The sequence below is a fragment of the Sylvia atricapilla genome, chromosome 1, assembly GCF_009819655.1.
Source record: "Sylvia atricapilla isolate bSylAtr1 chromosome 1, bSylAtr1.pri, whole genome shotgun sequence".
Taxonomy (NCBI): domain Eukaryota; kingdom Metazoa; phylum Chordata; class Aves; order Passeriformes; family Sylviidae; genus Sylvia; species Sylvia atricapilla.
In genome coordinates, this window is record NC_089140.1 from 20,590,674 (window position 1) to 20,612,363 (window position 21,690).

The following is a 21,690-nucleotide window of genomic DNA, read 5'->3' on the forward strand; positions in this document are numbered from 1 at the left end:
AATTCTAGCAGTCGTGGTTCTGCCTCTCTCAATGAGTTACAGCTGGTCAGGCACTCAAATTCTCTGCGAAATGCAGCTCTGAACTCAAACCCACAGGGCAGCACGGCATGAAGGGATTGCCATAGTAACCATGCTTTGTGTCTAGAAAAACTGATGGACTGTTTTCAGAGGAAATGACATAGAAATGTGGCATTCAATGTCTTAGATAAAAATAATACTCCCTTGATGAATCTAATTGCAGGACATGCATGAAGATTTTGTTGTTGTTGTTTGGATTTGGAAGTTTCTAGGTACGATTTAGTCCATAGTTCTTTAGAATGGATTTTCATTTGTTATCACTAGAGCTAATAGTACATTGTGAATATGTATTTTGACGTAGTTGTAGCTACTATTCAGAATGATCTGCACATCGATTCATTCTTCACCATTCATGTTTTTTTGGTGTAAGATTTCCATGGCTTGAAGCCACAGAAATATGAGTAGTATACACCACAAATTTGTCAAAGGAAGTACTATTAAAAAGTCTAATTGGATCTGGCTTGATTTCATTTTGCTGAACTTATGCCTTGAAAGAATCTGTATATCACTCACCCTGGCTTGGAAGAAGGCCATAACTTTAATGCTGGGCATGGGACAGCTCATCTGTCTATCAGATGCTCCTTCAAATTTTAAATGTGGAAAGAATACAGATTGATATTCAACATATTGCCATCTAATATTTAGGTCAATTTCATATTTATTTTCAAACATATCTGATCACTACCAGCAATGTGTCTGCTATTAGAAACTTTCAATCTTTTCTGATTTCACCAAGAGAAACCATACCAAATAGAATGACAGTTCTCAATTTGCAATACACTTAGCTTCCTTTGAGCTTTTCATTGTATTAGACTGATGGTCACTAGTCATGAAATAGGCCATGAAAGATTACCATGTACTTCTTCCTGCAATTTGCCCCTAACTTCTGACAGAACTAACTCCATTTTTTTTTAATTATAAAAACCCAAAAAAAAACAAAACCCAAAAAAACCAAAAACATTTAAACCAAACTATCTGCTAGAGGATTGAAACCATTCAAGTTGATTTCTTGGCCCCAACTATGTTTTAAATGAACAGAAAGATTTCTGAAGATTCTGCAAGACCAGCATTTTCAACAGAAAGGCTGGAGGCTAATGACTTAATCTCATATGCGAGTCTGCCAGAAAATATGTGTGAAAATTATTAGCTAGCATGGTCAATCAGTATTTCCTGAAGTGTCCTATTTCCATTGTATGAGTTATACAGCACTGAATGTAGCAGAATTCTTAGTGGAATCACAGATATTTGGAAAAGAGATTTGAATGCAGAGCAAAGATAAATAAACCTTTGCTGTTTTTCTAGAGATCATAGATTTTATTCTTTGCATGGAGACAAATTTACGGTAATGGCTTCAGAAGAGAGAAAAGTTTTGGTTGAAATTCTGAAAGGAAGCATGCCAAAAATGCACAATGAGAATGTTCAGACATGGTTTCTGTGCCAGTAATTTGCTGGGTTGTGTTAGGAAGATACAATTTGTGAGACAGAACATCAGATGAACTGTCGCAAAGTGATAATAAAGGACAAGACATGCTGTTTTCCCAAACTTTAAGAATCATGGTAACCAAGGTAGAAATAATAAAGCAAGTCCTAACTTGAAAATAACCAGCAATCTGATATTGCAAATCAAAGGCAATCTAGCTAAAATGTTTCATTTTTACTAGCTTTGCAAACATTATATTCCTCATACCTGAAAAATGACACTGGGCGATGGTGAGAACACAGAGGTATGTTCAGTGTGATTTGCTGGATTTGAAAAAATTTGCAAAACTAGAATTTGAAAGACCATTTAAACCTGTCTGGAGACAACAAATGTAAAGAAGTTAAAAAGCTTTAAGCATCTACTATCACCCCATCAAAATATGTGTTAAGTGTTTTCATTTAATTGTGAGTATATGACTCAGACATCATTTAAATATTTAAATACAGAAATATTGCCCTAGCTTTTGTTGTTTTGATTATTTGGTTTATTATGGATTTTTTAAGAGCGGCAATGTTTTAAGAGTGGGATGGATGGTTCCTCACCTGTATTTGGAAAAAACCAGATTTTCAGGCTGGCTACATGTGCCAACACACTGATTGTCAAAATACTGGCACATAGAGTATGACAAGGAAATCAAATTTCAGAAATGGCTCACTACATTTTTCTTCCAAAGCAAGACTTTAGCATAAGATTATGAAACAATAAACAAACACATATGGAATCTCCTAGTGTTTTTGAGGATTTACTTTACTCCTGGTTTTCAGTTTGTCCTCACTACTCTGAGAGGCTGTCATGATGCTGACTGCTTGATTTTCTCCATCAGAAGCCCAGGCAGTCCTCATATCACCTTAGTGCAGTCTTAAACAGATGAAGATGTAAACAGAGTTGTCACCAAGGGTTTTGGAGGGACTCTGCATGTTAGGTATATGGGCAAATCAGACCCACGATGTCCTCTTTTTCTTTCTATTTCAGTTCATTGCCACTTGCCCTTTATCTTTGTCCCCAGCAACCCCCAATACACACCAAAACAGAAACAGCAAACCCTTCCTACTGCACACAGTGTGCAGCCAGGTTTAAAGACATATTGGCATTGTATGTACTCATCATTTTACCCAAATGTTTCCTGTTTCCACACTGCCCAGAGTCATATTGCTATGCAAGGGTGGCCAGTGGGAGAACTGTCTTTTTACTCACTGGCATATTTTTTATTTCATTTCAGCTCTATGATGGGCCTGATGCACAAGCCAGCCTCATAGGCACTTTCTGTGGACAGTCTTTTCCACTGGCAGGGAGCACTACAGGGACCAGCCTTCATGTGGAGTTTTACTCTGATGGACTGAATGCTAGAAGTGGGTTCCAGATGCTATGGCATGTTAATGGTAAGTTGGCCAGGTTTCCTCTGGAAAGATAGGTTTTCTTCCCTGTATGTGTAATGGAGTTCCAGCTTATGCCACTCTATGCCATCTAAATAGAAAAAACCCATTACAGCTCTAAATCCATTGCATTTCCTCATAATTATTCATGTAATTCCCCAGTGGATGTTTCTGCACATGTACAGCGTCAAAGATCAGCTGACTGGAGATCAAGAGCTATTAGTGAAATGTGCTTTCATTTCCAGGAGTAGGCACAGGGATGAGGGGCGTGCCCAGAATTTCTGTACTGAACAGGAGACAGATGCTGTCATGGGTAACTGTGAGTGACTTGGGCTTTTAATGGGAATGTTCAGCCCTCAGTTTTCCCCACTTCTACAGACTTCTGTTTTTTGTGCAGACTTTTCTCTAGTTTAATTTAGTGGTACTTGTTTTCTTTGGTAGTGTCCACTTCCAGCTGCCCTGCCCCATTTCTCTTCATGAAATAACATTGGCTAGGATGTGCTTTGGGTGTTTGTTCTCTTGTTCTTGCATATCATGAAAACTGTCACAGGCTTTATTAAACAGGCAAGCATGCACGTCACCTATAAACAAATCTGTTAATCATTGCACAACAACAAACTATATTTGCAGTTTCTTCATAAGTGAGGCTACAAATGTAGTATTTTTCACTCTCCTTATTTAACAGCAATTGTGAACTGTAACAAGGTTAAATTGTGTGGCGCTGTACACCCCACCAAAGGGGTTCCAATCTTGAAAATAATTAGACTGCCCCAGTTGCCCTGCCTGTTTCATCAGTCCGCAGCATTGTTTCATCAGTCCGCAGATTTGGCAGCATTGTGAAGCAGCTGAAGTGGGCTGCGGAGGCCCCAGTGTGGGTTGAGAAGTGCAAAGCGTGCTGAACACGGTTTGAATGGACCCCCTTACCCCGACCACAGCCTGCTGGAGCTTGCAGGCTCCCGAGGGCGCTGCCGGCCCCACAGGGCGGCCTTGCCCTCAGGACTGAGGGAGCCTTTCGGGGAGGGCACGGGCCGGGGCTGCATGTGCAGCCGGGGCCGGCAGGGCAAAGGGCCGCAGCACAAAGGTACCTTCTTGTGCTTCGGGTGACGCCATTCGGGAGCTGCACAAAAGAATTAAAAGCAGAGGCTTTTATGCACAGCCAGATGACATCAGTTCCATACAGTAGCCATGGTGTTGGGTTAACTTGCTTTTCTAAAGCTCTCTAAGCTTTCCAGAATCTGCCTGCATGGTAAACACTCTTGTGCTGTCCCTCCTTTCCCACCCCTCTGCGGTGCTTTGCTGCACTGACATTCATTGCTCTGTCAGACAGCACTGCCCTTCTGTTAATTCCCGGACACTGAGCCCCACGCTAATGCTGCTCGGGGCCCGGGCTGCTCATGCGGGGCTGTGTCCAAGCAGCAGGCAGGAGCTGTGGGGTCAGAGGCCTGCCTCTTAGGGGATGTCATTGCTGGCGCAGAACGTCACAGCTGTGACTTCTGGCAGCTCGCAATGGGAGTGCAAGTTCCTCCAGAGCTCACCACAGCTGTCATCTTTTTGTTCATTCTAAAAATTTCTTTTTCTTTTCTCCGTTGGTGTCGTGCACAAATACAGCTATTCCTCTTACTCTTGGTGGCTACATTTCTTGGTTGCCCTAGAGTGGATAAATTAGATAGGTCCCTATGGTTGGGGTACAATATTTACCTTTCCCTAGTGAAAATTTCGAAAGTTCCTAAAAAAACTTCACTGGAAAAAGTCTCCTTGTCTAGGGGAACTGATCAGGAGCTGCAGCCTTTGCCTCGGGTATTTCAGAGTGAAGTATTTGGGTCCCTTCTTCCCTGAGGGCAAATTCCTGGGGGAGTCTATACCCAGATCTGGTAACATCTCACCTGACAAGAAAATAACAGAGCTACATATATTGCTGAGAGAAGAGCTTTTATTTCTGCTCAAGTGACAAATGTGTGCTCTAGAGTTCAAGCTGCTGTGAACTATTTCTCAGGCTGCCCATGTGCTCCTTAACTGGCAGTTGTGAAGCCTCTATGAGATATATATCAAGGACATTCACATGTTTTGATGGTAAAGAGAGCAGCACTTACATTTGTCACGTTCCTGATGCACTTTGCTTCAGATACTCTTCCCAGCAGCTTTTTCACAGTTGTAGGGCAGTCAAAAAAAGACAAAAGCTTCCCTCATTGATAGCTGATTTGAATAGCCCCTCCTGCCATAGATGAAGCAAAACTGGTTTGATTCAAAACATTTGCATCTGATCTCTCCAGCTGCTGAGGAAACCTGCTTTAAAAAGTGGTTTCTTTGAAAACCTAAAGGCTTTCACAAAGACAGAATTAGTAACTGATCTTAGGAGAATGCTGTTATTTACGGTTAAAAGTGTCCTATGTAATTTTAACTTGGATAGAAAGCTCTAGTGCAGGGAAGTTAATTTAAAAATTATTGTGGTTCTGAAATAATTCTATTCTTCTAAGGGGGTTCCATTGATGAGGATGGATTTACAATTGATTTGGCTAAATTACTAATGTTTTTCTTCTGCTGTCAATGCCTCAAAAGGATTATTTACCAGAGGAAAGCTTGAATCTGCAAGGTGCTTATTCTACTTTCACTCTGTTTCAGGAAGATTAATATAGGCAAGTATATATGGGATAGATATTGGCCCTTTGAGAAAGAACAAACTTGTGGTAATGGTCTGGATATTGCAAAGATGGAATGCCAATCAAGTTGCTTTCCCTAAAAAAAAATCAGAGGGCCAAGAGGGTAAAGGTCTCTCAGTGCAAAATTACACCAGTGACAACTGTCATATCTGAGAAGACACATATTTCCTAGACCCGTCACTTACCTTATTAAGCAACAACATGCATGTAGGGCCTCACTGCTTTGTGTATACATCTGAATTTCATTGGGAGCTCACTCATTTTGCTGCCTGATTGTCAACAGAACTTTTAAAATTGTCTCTTCTCAGCATAGTCCAAATTTGCACCAACCATTCTGCTTTCTGTTTCATGTTGTCAGTATATATGTCAGGTGAGATGTTAAATAATTTGTTAGTTCTTCAGAGAAGCACTACAGAAACAGAGGTTAGATGAAGATGCAGAAGCCATTCACTGGAAACATTTGTCAGGTATCCATTAGGACTGCTGAACAGAATGTCACCCTGCAGGTCAGCAAGGGAGTCGAGGTCCAGATTTTCTAAGCCTGAATCATAGTTCTGTTGTTCATTTCTTCTGTAAACCATGACAAATTGCCATTTTTTCAGTTTCCAAAAATGACTATTCCTTTTCAGTGTCTTTCTGTCACATTAGGTCTAAGGATGAGCAAGGTCTGATATTAATAAATCAGAAAGCAGAAAAAACCCGAAACAGTATCTCACTTGAGTTTTTGCTCTCTTGCAGAAACCCTTATCATGTTAATTATTCTACTTCATCCATTGGACAATATTCTATAACCAAACCTACCCAAGAGAGCAAAAGTTTTCAGAATCAAATCCAAATTACACTTCACAGAAGTATTATTTTAACACAGGCAGATGTTTATAGGACATGCTCCTTGCAGTTAGAGTCAGCTTACATTTACTGAAATGATTCACCATGAGTACCACAACTGGAAAATTCTGTATCCTTTCATTTCCCTAACTTTGATTTTACAGGAACAGTGCCAGTCCTCTTTAACCTTTATGGATGGGATTTTTCTAGCATGGCTAAAACATACCCATGAATAAATCTGAAAACCTAGCAAATAATAGGGTTTTCCACAGATTACAGCATTTCTGTTCAGCTATAATTATTTATGAGAATAGGGATCCTTTGGTTAATGATCACCATCTGCTAACCAGACAGGCAGTAATATGGAAATATCTGTAAATCATCCCTTGCACAATCTTCAATGAATACGTAGATTTTAGTCAGAGGAAAGCAAAACCACCAAATATATGTTTCCTAAGTTTTCTGTTTGTTGTCTGATTTCCTAGCAACTGACACCAGAGTAGGTAGTAGTTTTCAGCATTTTTCAAGGGAATTCCAGGACCTTTTAACTACTAAAAGAGTACATCCTCCCAGCCTTCCCCGCCCCCCAGCCCTCCCCTGCTTTCTCTGTTTAACTGTAGGGCTGAAATGTCCATAAGTACTCCAAGGAGGTTGGCACAAGCCGGTCATATGCTGTATGCAGTTCAGCTGCAAGCAACTTTTCCACAGGGCAGCTGTCTGCATTTCACAGCACACAGCAAGACCTTGTATTTCTGTGCTGAGAAAAACTTTTAAAGATGTTTCACTAGGAGCAGAATGGCTTGGTATATTCACTATGTTTTCAGTGAGAGCTGAAATAATGCAGCTATTTATAGGTTCTGCTTTTGCAGTTTTATTTATCCCTAAAGACCACTTTTTAAAATGTTGTTGATATACTCAGCGAAATTCTATTTATTTGAATAGAATCAAAACACAAACATTGGGAGAAGGTTTGTATTCGTGTAATTAATTATTCAAGTAACTTTGTAATCGAAGTTTCATAAGCATTTCAAAAAGTTCATTATTTGAGTTTTCTCATTTTCGCATTGTAATACAGCAAGTGAGTTTAAATTGGAAACATATGTTTTCATTTCTTTAGTACTTAGGTAAATATTTTTTAAAATCAACTAGCATCTATATTTTCAGCAAGGCACAAGAGAATTGACTCTTACCTTATTCTTGTAAAGAACAGAAACATGCACAGACTTCCTGGCAGCTGGCCAGAGAGTTCAGAGATAGTGCTTCTGCTCTGATATGGAGATTTCTTGTGGCATATGCTGGTCAGTCAAAAAAATTCAAGTGTGAAGTTCACATATTTGCAAAGATCAGTGAGTTCTTTTTTCAGCTATTAGTCAGTGAATGCTTAGGGATAAACTCAAGTAATTCTGATCTTTTTGCAAACAAATTAATCTCAGAGACCTAAACTTTAACTCCATTTTACTGGAGCACTTCAAAGCAATCACTCCATTAGAAAGAAAGAAAGAAGAAAAAAAAAAAAAAAAAAAAAAAAAAAAAGCCTTTCTGGGAAACTTTTTAGTTGGCAGAAAAGAAATGGGACATTAAAAACAGTTTGACCTTCTTACTCATGTGCTTCCAGTGCATGTTGATTGAGCTCAGAGGAAATACAAACCTCTCAGGAGAGGGAGTGTGAGTAATCTGAATGCTACCTGCAAGGTTTGCATGGAAGAAAGCTCTGTGCCTCAATGAAGAGCACACAAGCTTTCCACTCCTCTGAGGCACTTCAGGTTTAAATAAAAAACGTCTTTTGTGGCCATCAGGAAACTCTTAGTAGGAGAAGCTGAGTCATAACTGCCTGTTAAGTTTTAAAATGTCCCCAGCTTTCTTTGGGCTGAGATAAATAGCAATTGGCTTTGTTTCGGCTGCTGAAACTCCCCTGATCCCTGTTCCCACCCCCTCAGAAGCCGAGACATTAAGTCTGTTTGTTAAGAAATCTTTCTGTTTCCCAAGCTGGCGGAGCGGCTTTTTTCCTCCTGAGGTCTGTCCTTAGTGGCTGTGTAATTCCGGCTGCTGAGGGGAAACAAAGTCTGCAAATCCCACTCTAAGGCTTCCCTGACAGCACCACCTTTTCTTCTCCAGTTGTAAAACCTCAACAACCTGGTTTCTTTAGAGGAAAAATAGGCCATCTTCTAATGGCACTGGGAGAAAAAAGGGATGGGGGTTTACACTGAAGTTTTCTTCCTCTCCGTCTCACTGATGAAATGTTTGTGGATGTCAAAGTTTCAGGCGGTTTAGCATTTACCTGTGCTGACAGCCTCAGGGACGGAAGCGTACTGCCTTTTTCTCCATAGGGATCGAAGGCAACATTGGTTTAAAATACACTTAAAAACTTATTTACTTCCAGAATTGAGATGCCCAGTAGCTTGACAACGTAACTTTGTGACTGCAGGGCAAGCCACCTCTGGCTGCTCCATGTGCAGTGAGGTGGGGGAAAGAGAGAAGAGCTAAGCCTGTGCCAATTCACCTGTGAGTCAACTTCAGCTATGTGAAGGTTTACCTGGATTAGTGGGAATTCTTTTGTTTAAAAGGTGCTTTTCTGGATACTGTGTGATGGACTGAAAGAGATCAGTGTTACATAGCTGGCATGGCCTCACATCTGTATTTAGATGTCTCCTCTTTTAGTTAAAAATAGATTCTTGTAGCTTTGCTCCCTTTCACACCTGCTGCTCTTTCCCCTCATAGATTTGTGTTTTGCAGTCCTAGAAGTCCTATAGCCGACTATGAGGAAGTCAAAGTCAGGTTTTCTGTGTGAAGCTGGAAGACCCCATGGTATAGATAATGGTAAATGCTTCTGGGACTTATCAGTCACAGTTGTGGCATGAAAGATATGGAAAATATTTGCACTTAATTGAAGATCTTGATCTACAGTTTCCTGAAAATATGGTGTAAAGCAGAGCAATGGCCTTGTTCAGATTGCAAATTATTCTTAGATTTAATGGAGATTAGATGCGTTTTACACATCTGTGTGTATATGTTGAGCAGATCAAAGGGGTAGTTTATTTGGTTTATGTTATAACGCAATCTCCTATAAGTAAAGGCTCTGATGCAGATGCTGTTTATCACTTCTGAGATACCACTGTATTTGCCTCTGGGAATATAAAGCTCTCAGTTTATTAGATGATTTTATTAAATATTTTGGGGCTTTGCAATGTGACAGAACCTTTCCTCTGTCAAAGGTTCTTTCAGCCTGGCAGTGAATTTTCCTCTGGAGATGAAGCCAGAGGGATGGATGGAGTGTGGGCACTATAAAGCTCAAGTGACACTATAAATTCAGTGTAAGCAGAAGATTAGTTCCTAAATGAAACACTTGGGGCCTTGTAATGAAAAGAGAAAAAAAAAATGCTGCTGGAAGGCAGAGTGGCACACACAAAATCCAATCAAACACAGAATCCTTTTTATTTCTGCATGTGACAGGTACACAGCCATCCTACTGGCTTTTCTAAAGGTAAGGTTCACTATAAATGTAGATGATCTAAATCTGCCCTGATACTGGGAGGGCTGCTGTGCGTTCCTACCCTCTTTATGCCTGAACTTGGGGACTGAGTCAGGAATAGCATCTTCCCAGGAATTCATTAAAGAGAGGCTAGTGCTACACTTAGCACATCTTTATAAAGCAATGATGAAACTAGTCTCAGATGTTCAGCCACTTTGTCCTGTTAAACCAGAGCCTGCATTTCATCCAATTGTTTCACTACTGTTTTTTGGTTGGTTTTTTTTTTTTTTTTTTTTTTTTTTTTTTTTTTTTTTTTTTTTTCTGTCTAGCTCATAGTATGTAAGAACTTAATCACCCCATATGGGAACTGACAATGGTCAGAGAATTAAGTTTAGGCTCCAGGCAATGGCTTGAAACCTGTGAGAAAGTTGGGCACCTAACATTCTCATTCTGGCCTAGGAAATTGTGAGGAGGAACCCAAAACAATCCCTGTAGATAGCCTCCTCCAGACACCTGGTGTTTTTCCAACTTGTTGACTGGTAAAGATGTTTATAAGAAGGTAGTGCACTAAATAACCAATCTTATTCATTGTACTGAAACACTGCTTAAAAAGAATCTGTCTTTCAATAAACTTTGCTATAATGCCCTCTGAAGAAATCGGAGTTCTGTGTGTTGTTACATGAGCCGTCCTGAATCCTAGCGATAACCCCAGGGTCTGGGGAGTGGTGTTAGGACAATACTTTCTTATCTGAAAAGAAAATACATAACTTTTCAAACATGACTTGTTTTACAATTGCACTGTTACAATTGCTCAGTAGGCTGAGGCAAATTGCATTGTCTTTAATTTTATTATTTCTAAAGCAGTGGGAAGCAGCATTTTTACAACAATAGAAAGACCTCCCTGTGATATCTTAGCTTGTGCACTATTTGAAATTAGTAGGAGCTGAGAATGGATCTGATTTAGCTTTCTTGAACTGATAAAGTTAGAAGCCAATAACAAAATTTTGCTGTTTTTCTCCGTGTCTCAGCAGTCATAGCAGATGCTAAAGTTTGGTACAAAAGGTACCAAAACAGGAGGTGAAGTACTTCCTGCACAGGCAGTGCAAACAGCTGCAGCCTGCCATTCTCTTCCCGGGTTCCCTGTGACAGAGCTGACCTTCCAGCCCAGTGTACACATTTGTCAATGGGTGCTACTGCCTGTCCTTATCAAAGTTGTCAGCGAGTTTTTCCAGACCTCCTTGCTGACAGTCTGCTTTGCTTTGTTGTCAGGTTGTGGAGAAGAACTCTCTGGCCCTTCTGGTTCATTTCACAGCCCTGGCTACCCCAGCAGATACCCAAGCAATAGGGAATGCATCTGGTACATCCACACAGCACCTGGTAGCAGCATTCAACTCACCATTCATGAATTCGACATTGAGTATCACCCCAACTGCAGCTATGATGTTTTGGAGGTAAGAACATTAGTTTTAATCCTCTAAAATTCACAAGTTATATTAATTTCTGTTTGGAACAGATAATTCCAAGAACTGCAGATGCAGAACAAACAGTTGTACCATATCCCATTTCTGCTGTGACTAAAGTTATGTTCAACAGGTATTATCATAGAAAGCACAATGTTCTTATTATTTTTTGTTTTCATGTCTTTGATGACTGTATACCTTAATCAATTATGCTTCCTAACAAAAGACAAAACTGCTTCGAAAAACTTAGTCTTAAACTCCCACCCTTTACAAAGAATTAAGTGTAGGGTGCTGTACCATGAAGATAATTTCCTGATGTAAAGGAAGATGATGGATCACTGCAGGAGATAACTCAGGTGAGACCTTGTGTAGGGTCTTCCAAGGATGTGGGGAGATTTATAATCTTGAATGATGAAAATTATGAAGAATCTTCGCAGTCAGAAAAAAAAATGAAAGAAGAGGCAATATTCTAGTCATCTTAGGGTGGTGGAAAAAGGAGAAAAGGGGCCTCTGACCTTTAAGAGATCCATAAGACTGGATGACCCTGTTATAAATGATATCTTTTCACTCATGTTGGTAAGCAACCGGGTGACCACTCTCAGCTAACAGAGTTGAATAGACTTCCAGTACAGGAAGAAGGGACAGGAAGAAATTTCAGGAAGAACTCATTTAGAATTATAGACTTTCTCAACTGTTCTCACTAGAGACATTTGAGATCACTAATGGAGGTACACTTGTTACGACTTTTTATCAATGTTAATACATGGGTGACTTTTAAATGTTTTTGTAATGATTAAGAGAACTTGTACCACTCTGCTGCAGCCTTTCTTCTCCTCTTCTCCTGAGTGATGTGAAACAGCATACAGTTACACAACCTTCTGTCCAGCACCCACACCTATGCTTTGCTGCCCATTCCCACATTCTTATTTTTGTAGGATCTGAGTGTAAGGAAGTTGTTCCATGAATTCTCCACGAGTAGCATTGGCAAATATACCTGTATGTCACATTGCTGACACCAGAGGCTGCTAGTAGTTGACTTGTTCTGGCTGGTTTGGGTATTGATGAAGTCTGTTGAATTGCATCTTCATTGTTCTTTGTGCCCAGAATTACTAGATCAAAGGTAATCTGCCTATAAACTTCCATTATACCTCTGTTGCCCAGAGGAATCCATTAAACAATCTCCAAATCTAAATTTGCTGTGGATGACCATATCTTGAGTAGTTCAAGGACATCTACATCTGCGGAGGGTTGCTCAGGAGCTATCATGATCCAGCATGTACAGAAGAGTACAGATGGCTTGCAACCATTTGTTTGAGAACTTTTTGACTGGGAAGGTAGATGGCCTAACCAAATTGAGTGGGTTGCCAGACACCAGCTGCTTAAAGACGCTGTTTAACAGGACCCTGCAGTTTGCTGCTCTGTGTTCCTGAGCAAGGTATTCACCTTAGGTTCCAGGTTTCCTTTCTTTGCCATTTGCAGCTTAGTTGTTACGTTCTGCCTCTTTCTAACCATACTGATTCATCTGCACAGATGCTCACCTTGCTGCTTGAACTCCCCTGCCTTCCTGCCCTCAGAACTGGCATTCTTACTTGTCTCCTGACCTTGGTTCATCCAGTTCCCAACACCTGTCTCTGATCTGCTGGCAGATAACCTAACAGAAATAAACTTACAGGGGAAAATTGATTCGTCTTAGTGCATGATCAAAGGTCCTGCCTGGCAGCATAGAGCTTCCCCTGCCAAACTGCAGGCACACAGTGGCCTTGCCACATAGGTATTTTCTTGTAAAATTCATTCATACCATGATTTGACCTAGTCTGAGCAGAACAAGTGATGACTCAGATTTAGTGGGGGGAAAAAAGAAAGAACATGGCTAGCCATTTTCAGAAGCTGCTTTGTCACCTTATTTCCTGTGGTTGTCTATGTGTGTCCAAGCTGAAAACCACACATGCATTTCAGTTAGCAGAGTGCTAAAAAAAAAAAAAAAAAAAAAAAAAAAGCTTTTGATACTGTGTGTTTCAGTGATCACTAAGGTTCCAAAGGTCTTTCACTCTCACATTATCTTCCCAAAAGTATCCTGTCTAAGGATCTTTGGGATTTGAAGTTTAATTTTTCTCATGGTTATTCTCCTGATTTCCTATTTTCCTTATCTCTGAGTAGTAATTTCTACCGCTTCCTGCTTTCTTTCACATCAAGCAATTTTCCAGTTTTAATGGGAATTCAAAATCAGTATTAAAGTAGCTCTGCACTCTGCTGTCCCTCTATGTCCCATTCAGTCTGCTACCTGAAATAAGATGTCCTGTAATAAATATTACCCAGCAATCACAAAACTTGCTGTCCTGGATACATTTAGCTTTTGCTTAGGAACACCCTCATCCCTTTGACCTGACAGTGAATTTAGGAAAATTCTAAGAGATATTTCTCATTGCAACACTTTTGTTGCTAATTTTATTTTTTATACCACAATTTCTTAAATATTTCACTTTTTATACCACAATTTCTTGAATATCTCATGCTTGCACATTTGTCTGAAGCATATTTGTTCTTGTAAAAGGCAATGTCTTCCTTCCCTTTTCTTCAATAATGCCTCTTAAACAAGCTGTCATTTCCATGTCAGTATCCCAAGACTGCCATATGTTTTGCCAAAACTGTGCAATAATAGTTACATTAATTTTTTTAATGTGAAATCCTCCGGTTATCCCTATGGCTCAAGTGTTTGGTGCATTCTTCTTTAATCTTTCTCCCTGTTTCTTTTATGACACTGTTGCAGTCTGTCTTTTTTCCTTTCCCATCAAATTCCATTCCTTTTATAAACATCCAGAAGCAAATTTAAATTGTTCTTACAGATATTTTCTAGAAATGCTTAATGGAAATAGAAGACATTATTTTGGACACAATGAAACAATTGAAATAATTTTTAAATGGCTAAAATACACTCATAAAATAAAATTATCATGTCTGCTTTGAATAAAATATGACACATAAGTTATGACATCTTCTCCTTTAGCATGGAGCAGATTTTTACAAACTATAAATATGTTCTGCCTCAGCAAGATGTAGCATTGAGCTGAAAAGGAAAGAAGACTGTTAATCTATTGCACTTCCAAATCAGATGCTCTGGTCTTCTCATTTAAATATAAAGAAACATCAGGTATTACTACTGTTCTTAATTCTCTGTCAGAGCCAGGCCCTCTCTTTGCTGGAAGTTATATCTGAGCAAGGATCAGTGTTATTCCCAGAAAATCTGTGTCATGAGGGTGACCAACTGCATAAAAACAGCTTTCTGTTGCTCATAACTCTGGAATGCTGACTGTTAACATTAAATGGAGCTAACGGGGCAGAAGCAAATGATAAGAACAGATTAAAACCATGGGCTTTATGGCAGTGTCCTGCAGCCCTGCTGTGCTGTCCAGTACCACTTTATCTTGGGATCAGGTACTCTAGTCAGACTAGATGTTTATATATATTTTTTTTTGTTTGTTTTTAAATTTATTTTTTTTTTTATTCAGCTCAGGCATCCTATCACTCTTAATGAACCAAAATATTTTTTTTTCAGCTCAGGCATCCTATCACTCTTCATTAACCACACCCTTGAATTCATTCTTTCCATCCATTCCCTTTTCCCTCTTCTTTTTTCATGTGGTAACTATTGTTTTTTCCTCTTTGTAGCCAAATATAATATTTTATTGTTTTTTGTCATGGAAACACTCAAACATGTTTTTGGTCCAGCCCTTACGAAAACATCTGATTAACTGAACTGGACTAAAGGAGAAAAGAAAATACACTCATACCTATAAGGAACATGCCTCTGACTGCTTTTTATTTTGAAACTGTGCAGAAGCTGTTGCTGAACAGTTAACAATGTAAAGGAGACCCGCAAACTTCAGATTTCTATCAGTATTTCTTCCCCATCCCTAATTCTTTCCCAATTGGTCAATTCGAAGTGTTCAGCTTGGCCCAAGTTAATTTCTGAGGTAATACTGCAGAAATCAGCAGGGCTTATGTCAGGGCTGGGTTTGGTTCTCTTGCCCATGGTGTGCAGAGAGCCCCAGGGAGCACCAGGGATGATATGAGAGGCTGCTCCATGAGAAACTCCTGCTGTTTCCTCTGCCACATAGCTTCCCTAGTCTGGTTTAGATGATTAAGAGCATGTGTTCCAGCTAGATCTCATGCTGTGACTCTGACTCAAGGAATGTACCACAAACACATTTTGAAATTCACATTTGAACAGACTTCTGACAAATGCAGAAGTCACTGGGCCTCACAAGCAGCCAAGCAGTAAGAGTTTTCTGAAGACACTGAGCTTCCAGCGGACAAACAGGCTTCTTCTCCAGACCGTGACAGCTTCGTTACAGATTCTGAATCCAAGCTGTGATTTCATCCGTACTGACTTCTTTTGAATGCCTTGAGACGATGGATTGGACAGAGGAACCATTATCCATTCAAGTCACGCAGCCTCCCTGCAGAATGCAAAGTGCTGTCTCAGTCAAAATAAAAATGTTTAAGTTATTAAGCCTGTATTATCAGCCACCAAAGCAAAATGCTGTCTTTTGAACATCTAACAGACTGTGATTTTTATAGAAAAATTAATCTCTTATTTCTTCTGGGGATGCAAGCCTCAGTTCCTGAGATCTCACATTAACCTGGAGTCACTGAATTTTTTTTCCAGTTAAAACCAAATTATTTCTCTTATATCTCTAACATCAGAGCAGTGTCAGGCCCGCTGAGTAGTTAGTGAGAAGACAATTAATCAAATTACGTAACAATGCAGTACATTTAGCCCTGGATGTGGGGGGACTAGCTCAGCTCTTTGTTAGGCTTGCTCAGATATTTAGCTTGGACAGAACCCAAACTACTCTACTTCTGGGGTTTAAGTGTCTGACAGAGCTTATTAAAATATTGAGTTTCCCCTCATCTTGAAGTGATCATAGGGAAAAAGGACACATACAAGGCTGTTTCTAACAGTACTGTCACTTTCTGAGAAAGATGCATAGACTGCTTCTTTTACTTTTTTGGCGCTTATCAAACTATTAATTTTTGGAGTGTACTTGAGGTGCTACTGTTGGAAAATTCTGATGACATTTGTTGTCTCATATTCCTATTATCTGCTTTGGGGTTTTTTTGGTTTGGTCTTGGTTGGGGTTTTTTTTTGTTTGGTTTGTTTTGTTGGGGTTTGTTTGTTTGTTTGGTTGGTTGGTTAGTTGGTTTTGGTATGATTTTGTTGTTGTTTTGGGTTGTTGGGGTTTTTTTGTTGTTAGAACTTGCTGTTATCTAGTTTACTTTTGAGATTTATACATAATTTATGCTTATAGAATTAGAATCTTTCTATTACTTGTTCAGTTGCTGAAAGGTAACAACACATTGTTTGTTTAGTGTATCTCTTTTATAGTTTTCACATCTGAGGTTGCTGCCAAGCTGACTTTTGCAGCTGCAATCCTACCAGGGACATACAATGGAAGGTGGTAGACTGTTAGTATCAGCTGCTATTTCATTAGCACACAGAAAGCCAAGAAAGTCCAATCATCGAGGGTTCTAGGCACCAAAATCACATGTCAATTGGAAATTGCACTGAGCATGTGTGTTTTCTTCAGCTTTGAGAAGGAAGACTAGGGAAGGTGAGTCACTCACTTCTACCCATTACGAATGGGTTCAAACTAAAATCCTACATCTCTTCTGGAAAACAAGAAACAGGGTTAACAAGGCTTCAGCACTGTTATAAATTATTAGAAGCCAATTCAAAATATAAGAATTTATTTAGCAATTTTTCCAAAATCAAATTGAAAGGCCACAATAAAATTCAGACAACATCGATCGAATGCTTTCGTGGGCAGAGTGACAGTAACAACAGTACCATCCAACCTCGACCGCACACAGACTGGGTCTCAGTGTATGGTTTTTATACAGTTTATTTATCCTGAGGCTAAGTCCATTGAGAGTCCAAATATTCATGTATCCTTTTATTTCCAAGCGAGGTTTTGAAAGGAGTTCCCGTCACTATGAAAAGACGATTCAGGATTCTTCCTGGATTTCTTCTTTGGGGTGCTGATTTGATCATCCTCCAGATCCCCCACCAAGACTGATATCAGATGTCGAGCAGCCGTGGAGGGCCATCCTTGATGAATGGGCCATCTCCAGTCCATGTCATTTCTGTTGCAAATGTTGTGGTTTCACAGCTTGCACAATAGGCCTTGGAATCTCGGAGATGCCCTGGAGTAGCTTTTAATAAACCAAATTTTTGATACACGAATTTATCCATTACATTTACCACAACAGCATGCACAATTGGCCTTGGAATCTCGGAGACATCCTCAAATAGCTTTTAATACAATATTATATACATGAATTTATACATTACATTTACCACAAGCACTACCTAATTACTACCTAATTCACTTCACTTGATTTTAAAATGCATTGTAAGCACATAATGCTGTGATGCTTAAGGGAGTGGTGGTTCTCTGATTAATGGCTGCCTTATGCACAGTCTTCTGAGTAGGAAATAATTACTCTTAAAAGCCAAAACCCATCTTTTGTAGCAAATATGTATGCTATATATCCTTGCTTCCAAAGAACATTATTAAAATGTAGTTTACTTGACCCAAATCCAGGATTTTGAATATTTATGGTGCCCTCAAAGTAAACAAAGTTGCAATGCTTTTTTTATTTTATCAGAAGGAATTATGAAATATGCTCCCAATTTAAAAATCATCTTTAACTATGCCCCTAAATATCAATGGTCAAATCATCAGCACAGGTTCCTGCAAAAATAAGAAATTTGTTTGCACAACCATGCAAAAACAGTCTGGGTTTATATACCCAGAGAAACAAGGTGCTAATTCTGGAAGGAAAGGGAAGAGGAATCTGGCCAAGTCCCCAAACAGAAAATTCTATTTAATCAAGGCTGTTCTCAAATCATCTAGAATTTTAAACTTGGTTTGTACAGGTGTTTCAGATACCAAGTAAGTCTGCAGAGAAAATTACTCTATCAGCTGCTGTACATTTTAAAATCTTGAATAATTTTCAATACTTATAGATGTTTGTGGGGTTTTTTCTCCCTAAAAACTAAACAGTTCTCATGTACTCTGTCTGACATACTCTCTTTGGAAAACTTTGACAATATTTCTTCCACTTCTAGGTCTTTGGTGGCCCAGATTTCCTCTCTCCTAGGCTAGCCCAGCTGTGTGTTTCAAGATCAGCACAGAACCCACTGCGAGTCTCCACCACTGGCAATTCAGCCATCGTCCGTTTTGAGACAGATGCAGCAGTGACAGGGAGAGGGTTTAATGCCTCGTGGCAAGAAATTCCAGGTGGTGAGTATACTGATTAAGACCATGAAAAATTCAGGAAGTCTGAGAATTGATGATCAGCCATGCAAGTATTCAAAGTAGCCAAACAGCACAGGACTGAAAGCAGAAAGAGAATTTGGTAACACTAAGAGATGCTGAAAAACACATAGAGTTAAAAATTGTCTAATTATCTGAAATCTAGGCCTATTTATGTATTTTGTTTAGGTTTCTTCTCTATATAATTAATGAAGACATTCCTACAATCAGCAAAGGATTTTGCATGCTACCACTTCTTCCCACCCACTTACCCATACAGAGTCCTTTATTCACTGAATGATGCTTTCAGTTTTAAATGGTAAAGTGAAAAATAGAGAACATGGCTTAACTTGAAGAACTCAGTGGACTGGGCTCCAAAAATATTTGGGGTGATTAGTAAATACTTGATCTCTACAAGGTTCATCCATCCCCCAGTGTGATTATTTGTTCATAGCCTTACTGATAACCAGTAAAAGAAGAGATATGCTTAAAATACTCAATCACATCTCTACATGGGCGTTCTTATAAAAAGACCAATTATCAGAAAATAATTGCAATGAAAAATGATGAGAGGCAAATTTTAATTCTTGCAGTTTTGCTTGATTAAACACACTGTTTCATTAATTTGTCAAGGTTTATACTTCTCTCTCACAAGTTTTATGAGAAAGGCACAAGTTGTTTTTTTTTTTTTTTTTCAATAAAAGAAGTCTACAATAGTCCTTTGAATTAATCCCCTTCTGAGATCTGGCAGCTTATTTTTTCTGCTTAGGCCCCCTGAAGCTTTCTTATCCCTTTACAATGTCTTTCCTGCTCCACTCCAACCCCCTCTAGCCTCTAAAATACCCACTCATCAGAATGCAATAACAGTACAGTTTTTTATGCTTCCAGCAGGCTGCCTCCACCTACAGCAATCTCAATCTCTTTCTTTTTCCATCTCTTCCTAAGATATAAAAGTTCATTCGTGTTAGTCCTGTTGAAATCCCTGGTACTTCCCACACAGAATCCCTAATTCCAGGCTGTTTAGATATTCATGAGCACCAGACCTGTTCTGACCAGAAATGTCTGAGGGTGGAGTCCTCAAGAAGCCCTGAACTTCATGGGTAGAGAAGTAAAAATCTGAGGTTTGCAGTTGCTGCACTGCTCATGAGCAATGATGAGCTCCCAGCTCTCTCAGTAAAGAAGTAATTTTCTCACCCTATGCTCAGTTAGACCTAGTTATTACTTTCTCAGTAGGCCAGGTCTCTGGCATTTATATGAACAGTATTTTGGATTGCTTTTACAGCAATCTAGGATAGAGGAATACCAGCACTAATGCTTCAGCCTTTACAACATCTACTACCAGCTTTAGGCTACATTACTCAGAGCAGTGTTGTTATATGATTGATATATGTTGATATGTTGTTAATGATAGTGTTATACTTTCCAAAAAGAAATTTCTATTGATTTTTGTTGCACACTTCAAAAGTTGTAGCACTCATCTTACAAAAGCCTAATGTAGGAAATACAAAAAGGGAGATGTTCTTAGTTTAAAAATAGAGGTGGATTCTCACTAAGCATAAAAGGAAAGAGCTTGTGATTAAAGCTGATTGTGTCTTTTTCAGGCTGTGGTGGTATTTTCCAAGCTACCAGTGGGGAAATCCATTCTCCAAACTATCCTCAACCTTATAATAACAACACAGATTGTTCCTGGGTTATCCAAGTTGACCAGGGCCACAGAATCCTATTGAATTTCACTGATTTTGACATTGAAAATCACCTTTCATGTAACTATGACAATGTTGAGGTAAGTAACAAAAGAAATTTCAAAGGTTTCCTTAATTAGTCTGGTGAAATGCTTGCAAAATAACCTCATGCACGATGACTATTACAATGACATCCTATCCCATTTATAGTGCAGTTTACCACAGCTTTCTCCAACCATAGGATGAACTGCTGACATATATAGCAGATTGCCCACACTCTGCTAAACTCAGGAGAGAGGGAGTCTGCATGCAGAGGGAATTGTTGCTGGCTAATTTTCTTTATGCATGCACTGTTTATTCAGGTGCTCTGCAGCTGTCTGTTTAATTGCTTCATTAGACCCACTGCTCTCTTTAAAGCTTCACATTGCTGCTGGTTTGTGAACTTTTGTTGGTGTCACAGAAACTCACATTGCTGCTCAATCATTGTACAACAGCAAAAAACTCTTCAAGTCTCCTCTTGGCCTTTTGGGAGCAGGGACATGAAATCCTGACCCTGGATGTCAGATTGCACTTCACTCAGTACAAAGGCATGTGTGATCAGTACTAGTCAGATAAAGCACAGTGGCTGTAGCCCAAAATCCAGCCTTCTTCTCCTTGATAAACTGTCATTCACAAAGAACTCAATTTGGCAGGAGCTGAGACTCTTTTGAAAACAGCATCAGTTTTAACAACATTGCCTCATAAAGCTTTTTTGTACTGAACTAGAAATAAAGGAAATTTTGCTGAGCAGAAATGAAGATTTCATTTGCCCACAAAGCATCTTTGTACAATGACTGTTCCTTTTTTTTTTTTTTTTTTTTTTCTGGTTACAAAGCACAAGGAAATATGGTTATGTCTTTTCATTTAAATTATTAACTACATCAGGGCACCGTTGAAAAGAAGCTTTCAAATCTTCTGTGCTATGACACAGGAGTAGAAAGTCAAAGGGCCTGAGAGAAACACAGGCTATCTGAGATTTTGTAGTATTTCTGTTGATGCAAACAAACCATTCACAAATTAAAGATTAAATTCTGAAAAGGCCTGATATACTAGTTTCTCTTCTACACCTCATGCCAAGGGATATTTCCATGTATCTTAACACTTTGTGAAGTACTCAGTTCCATGAGCTACTTGCAGCTACAAGCACAAGTCTCCCATTACCTTTACTGGCTGGATAGAACACTGAGTTTTGAATAATTGAAAAGAATCATTCCCTCAGTGGGCAGAGGAGATGGCTGTGCCAGAGCTCTTTGCATGAACAGAGTCTGCAGACCCTGTGCAGTGACACCCCTTGTCCTCAGAGCT

At 39.3% G+C, this 21,690-nt stretch overlaps 1 protein-coding gene across 1 annotated transcript in view; it reads left to right on the forward strand.

Annotated features, from left to right (window-relative positions):
- CUBN (cubilin) overlaps positions 1 to 21,690 on the forward strand; it is a 142,488-nt gene that overhangs the window by 54,163 nt on the left and 66,635 nt on the right. The window contains exons 28-31 of the mRNA XM_066316740.1: positions 2,778 to 2,937; positions 11,155 to 11,336; positions 18,478 to 18,652; positions 20,266 to 20,447. Coding sequence (XP_066172837.1) covers positions 2,778 to 2,937; positions 11,155 to 11,336; positions 18,478 to 18,652; positions 20,266 to 20,447 — 699 coding nt within the window. The remainder of the gene's footprint in view (positions 1 to 2,777; positions 2,938 to 11,154; positions 11,337 to 18,477; positions 18,653 to 20,265; positions 20,448 to 21,690) is intronic.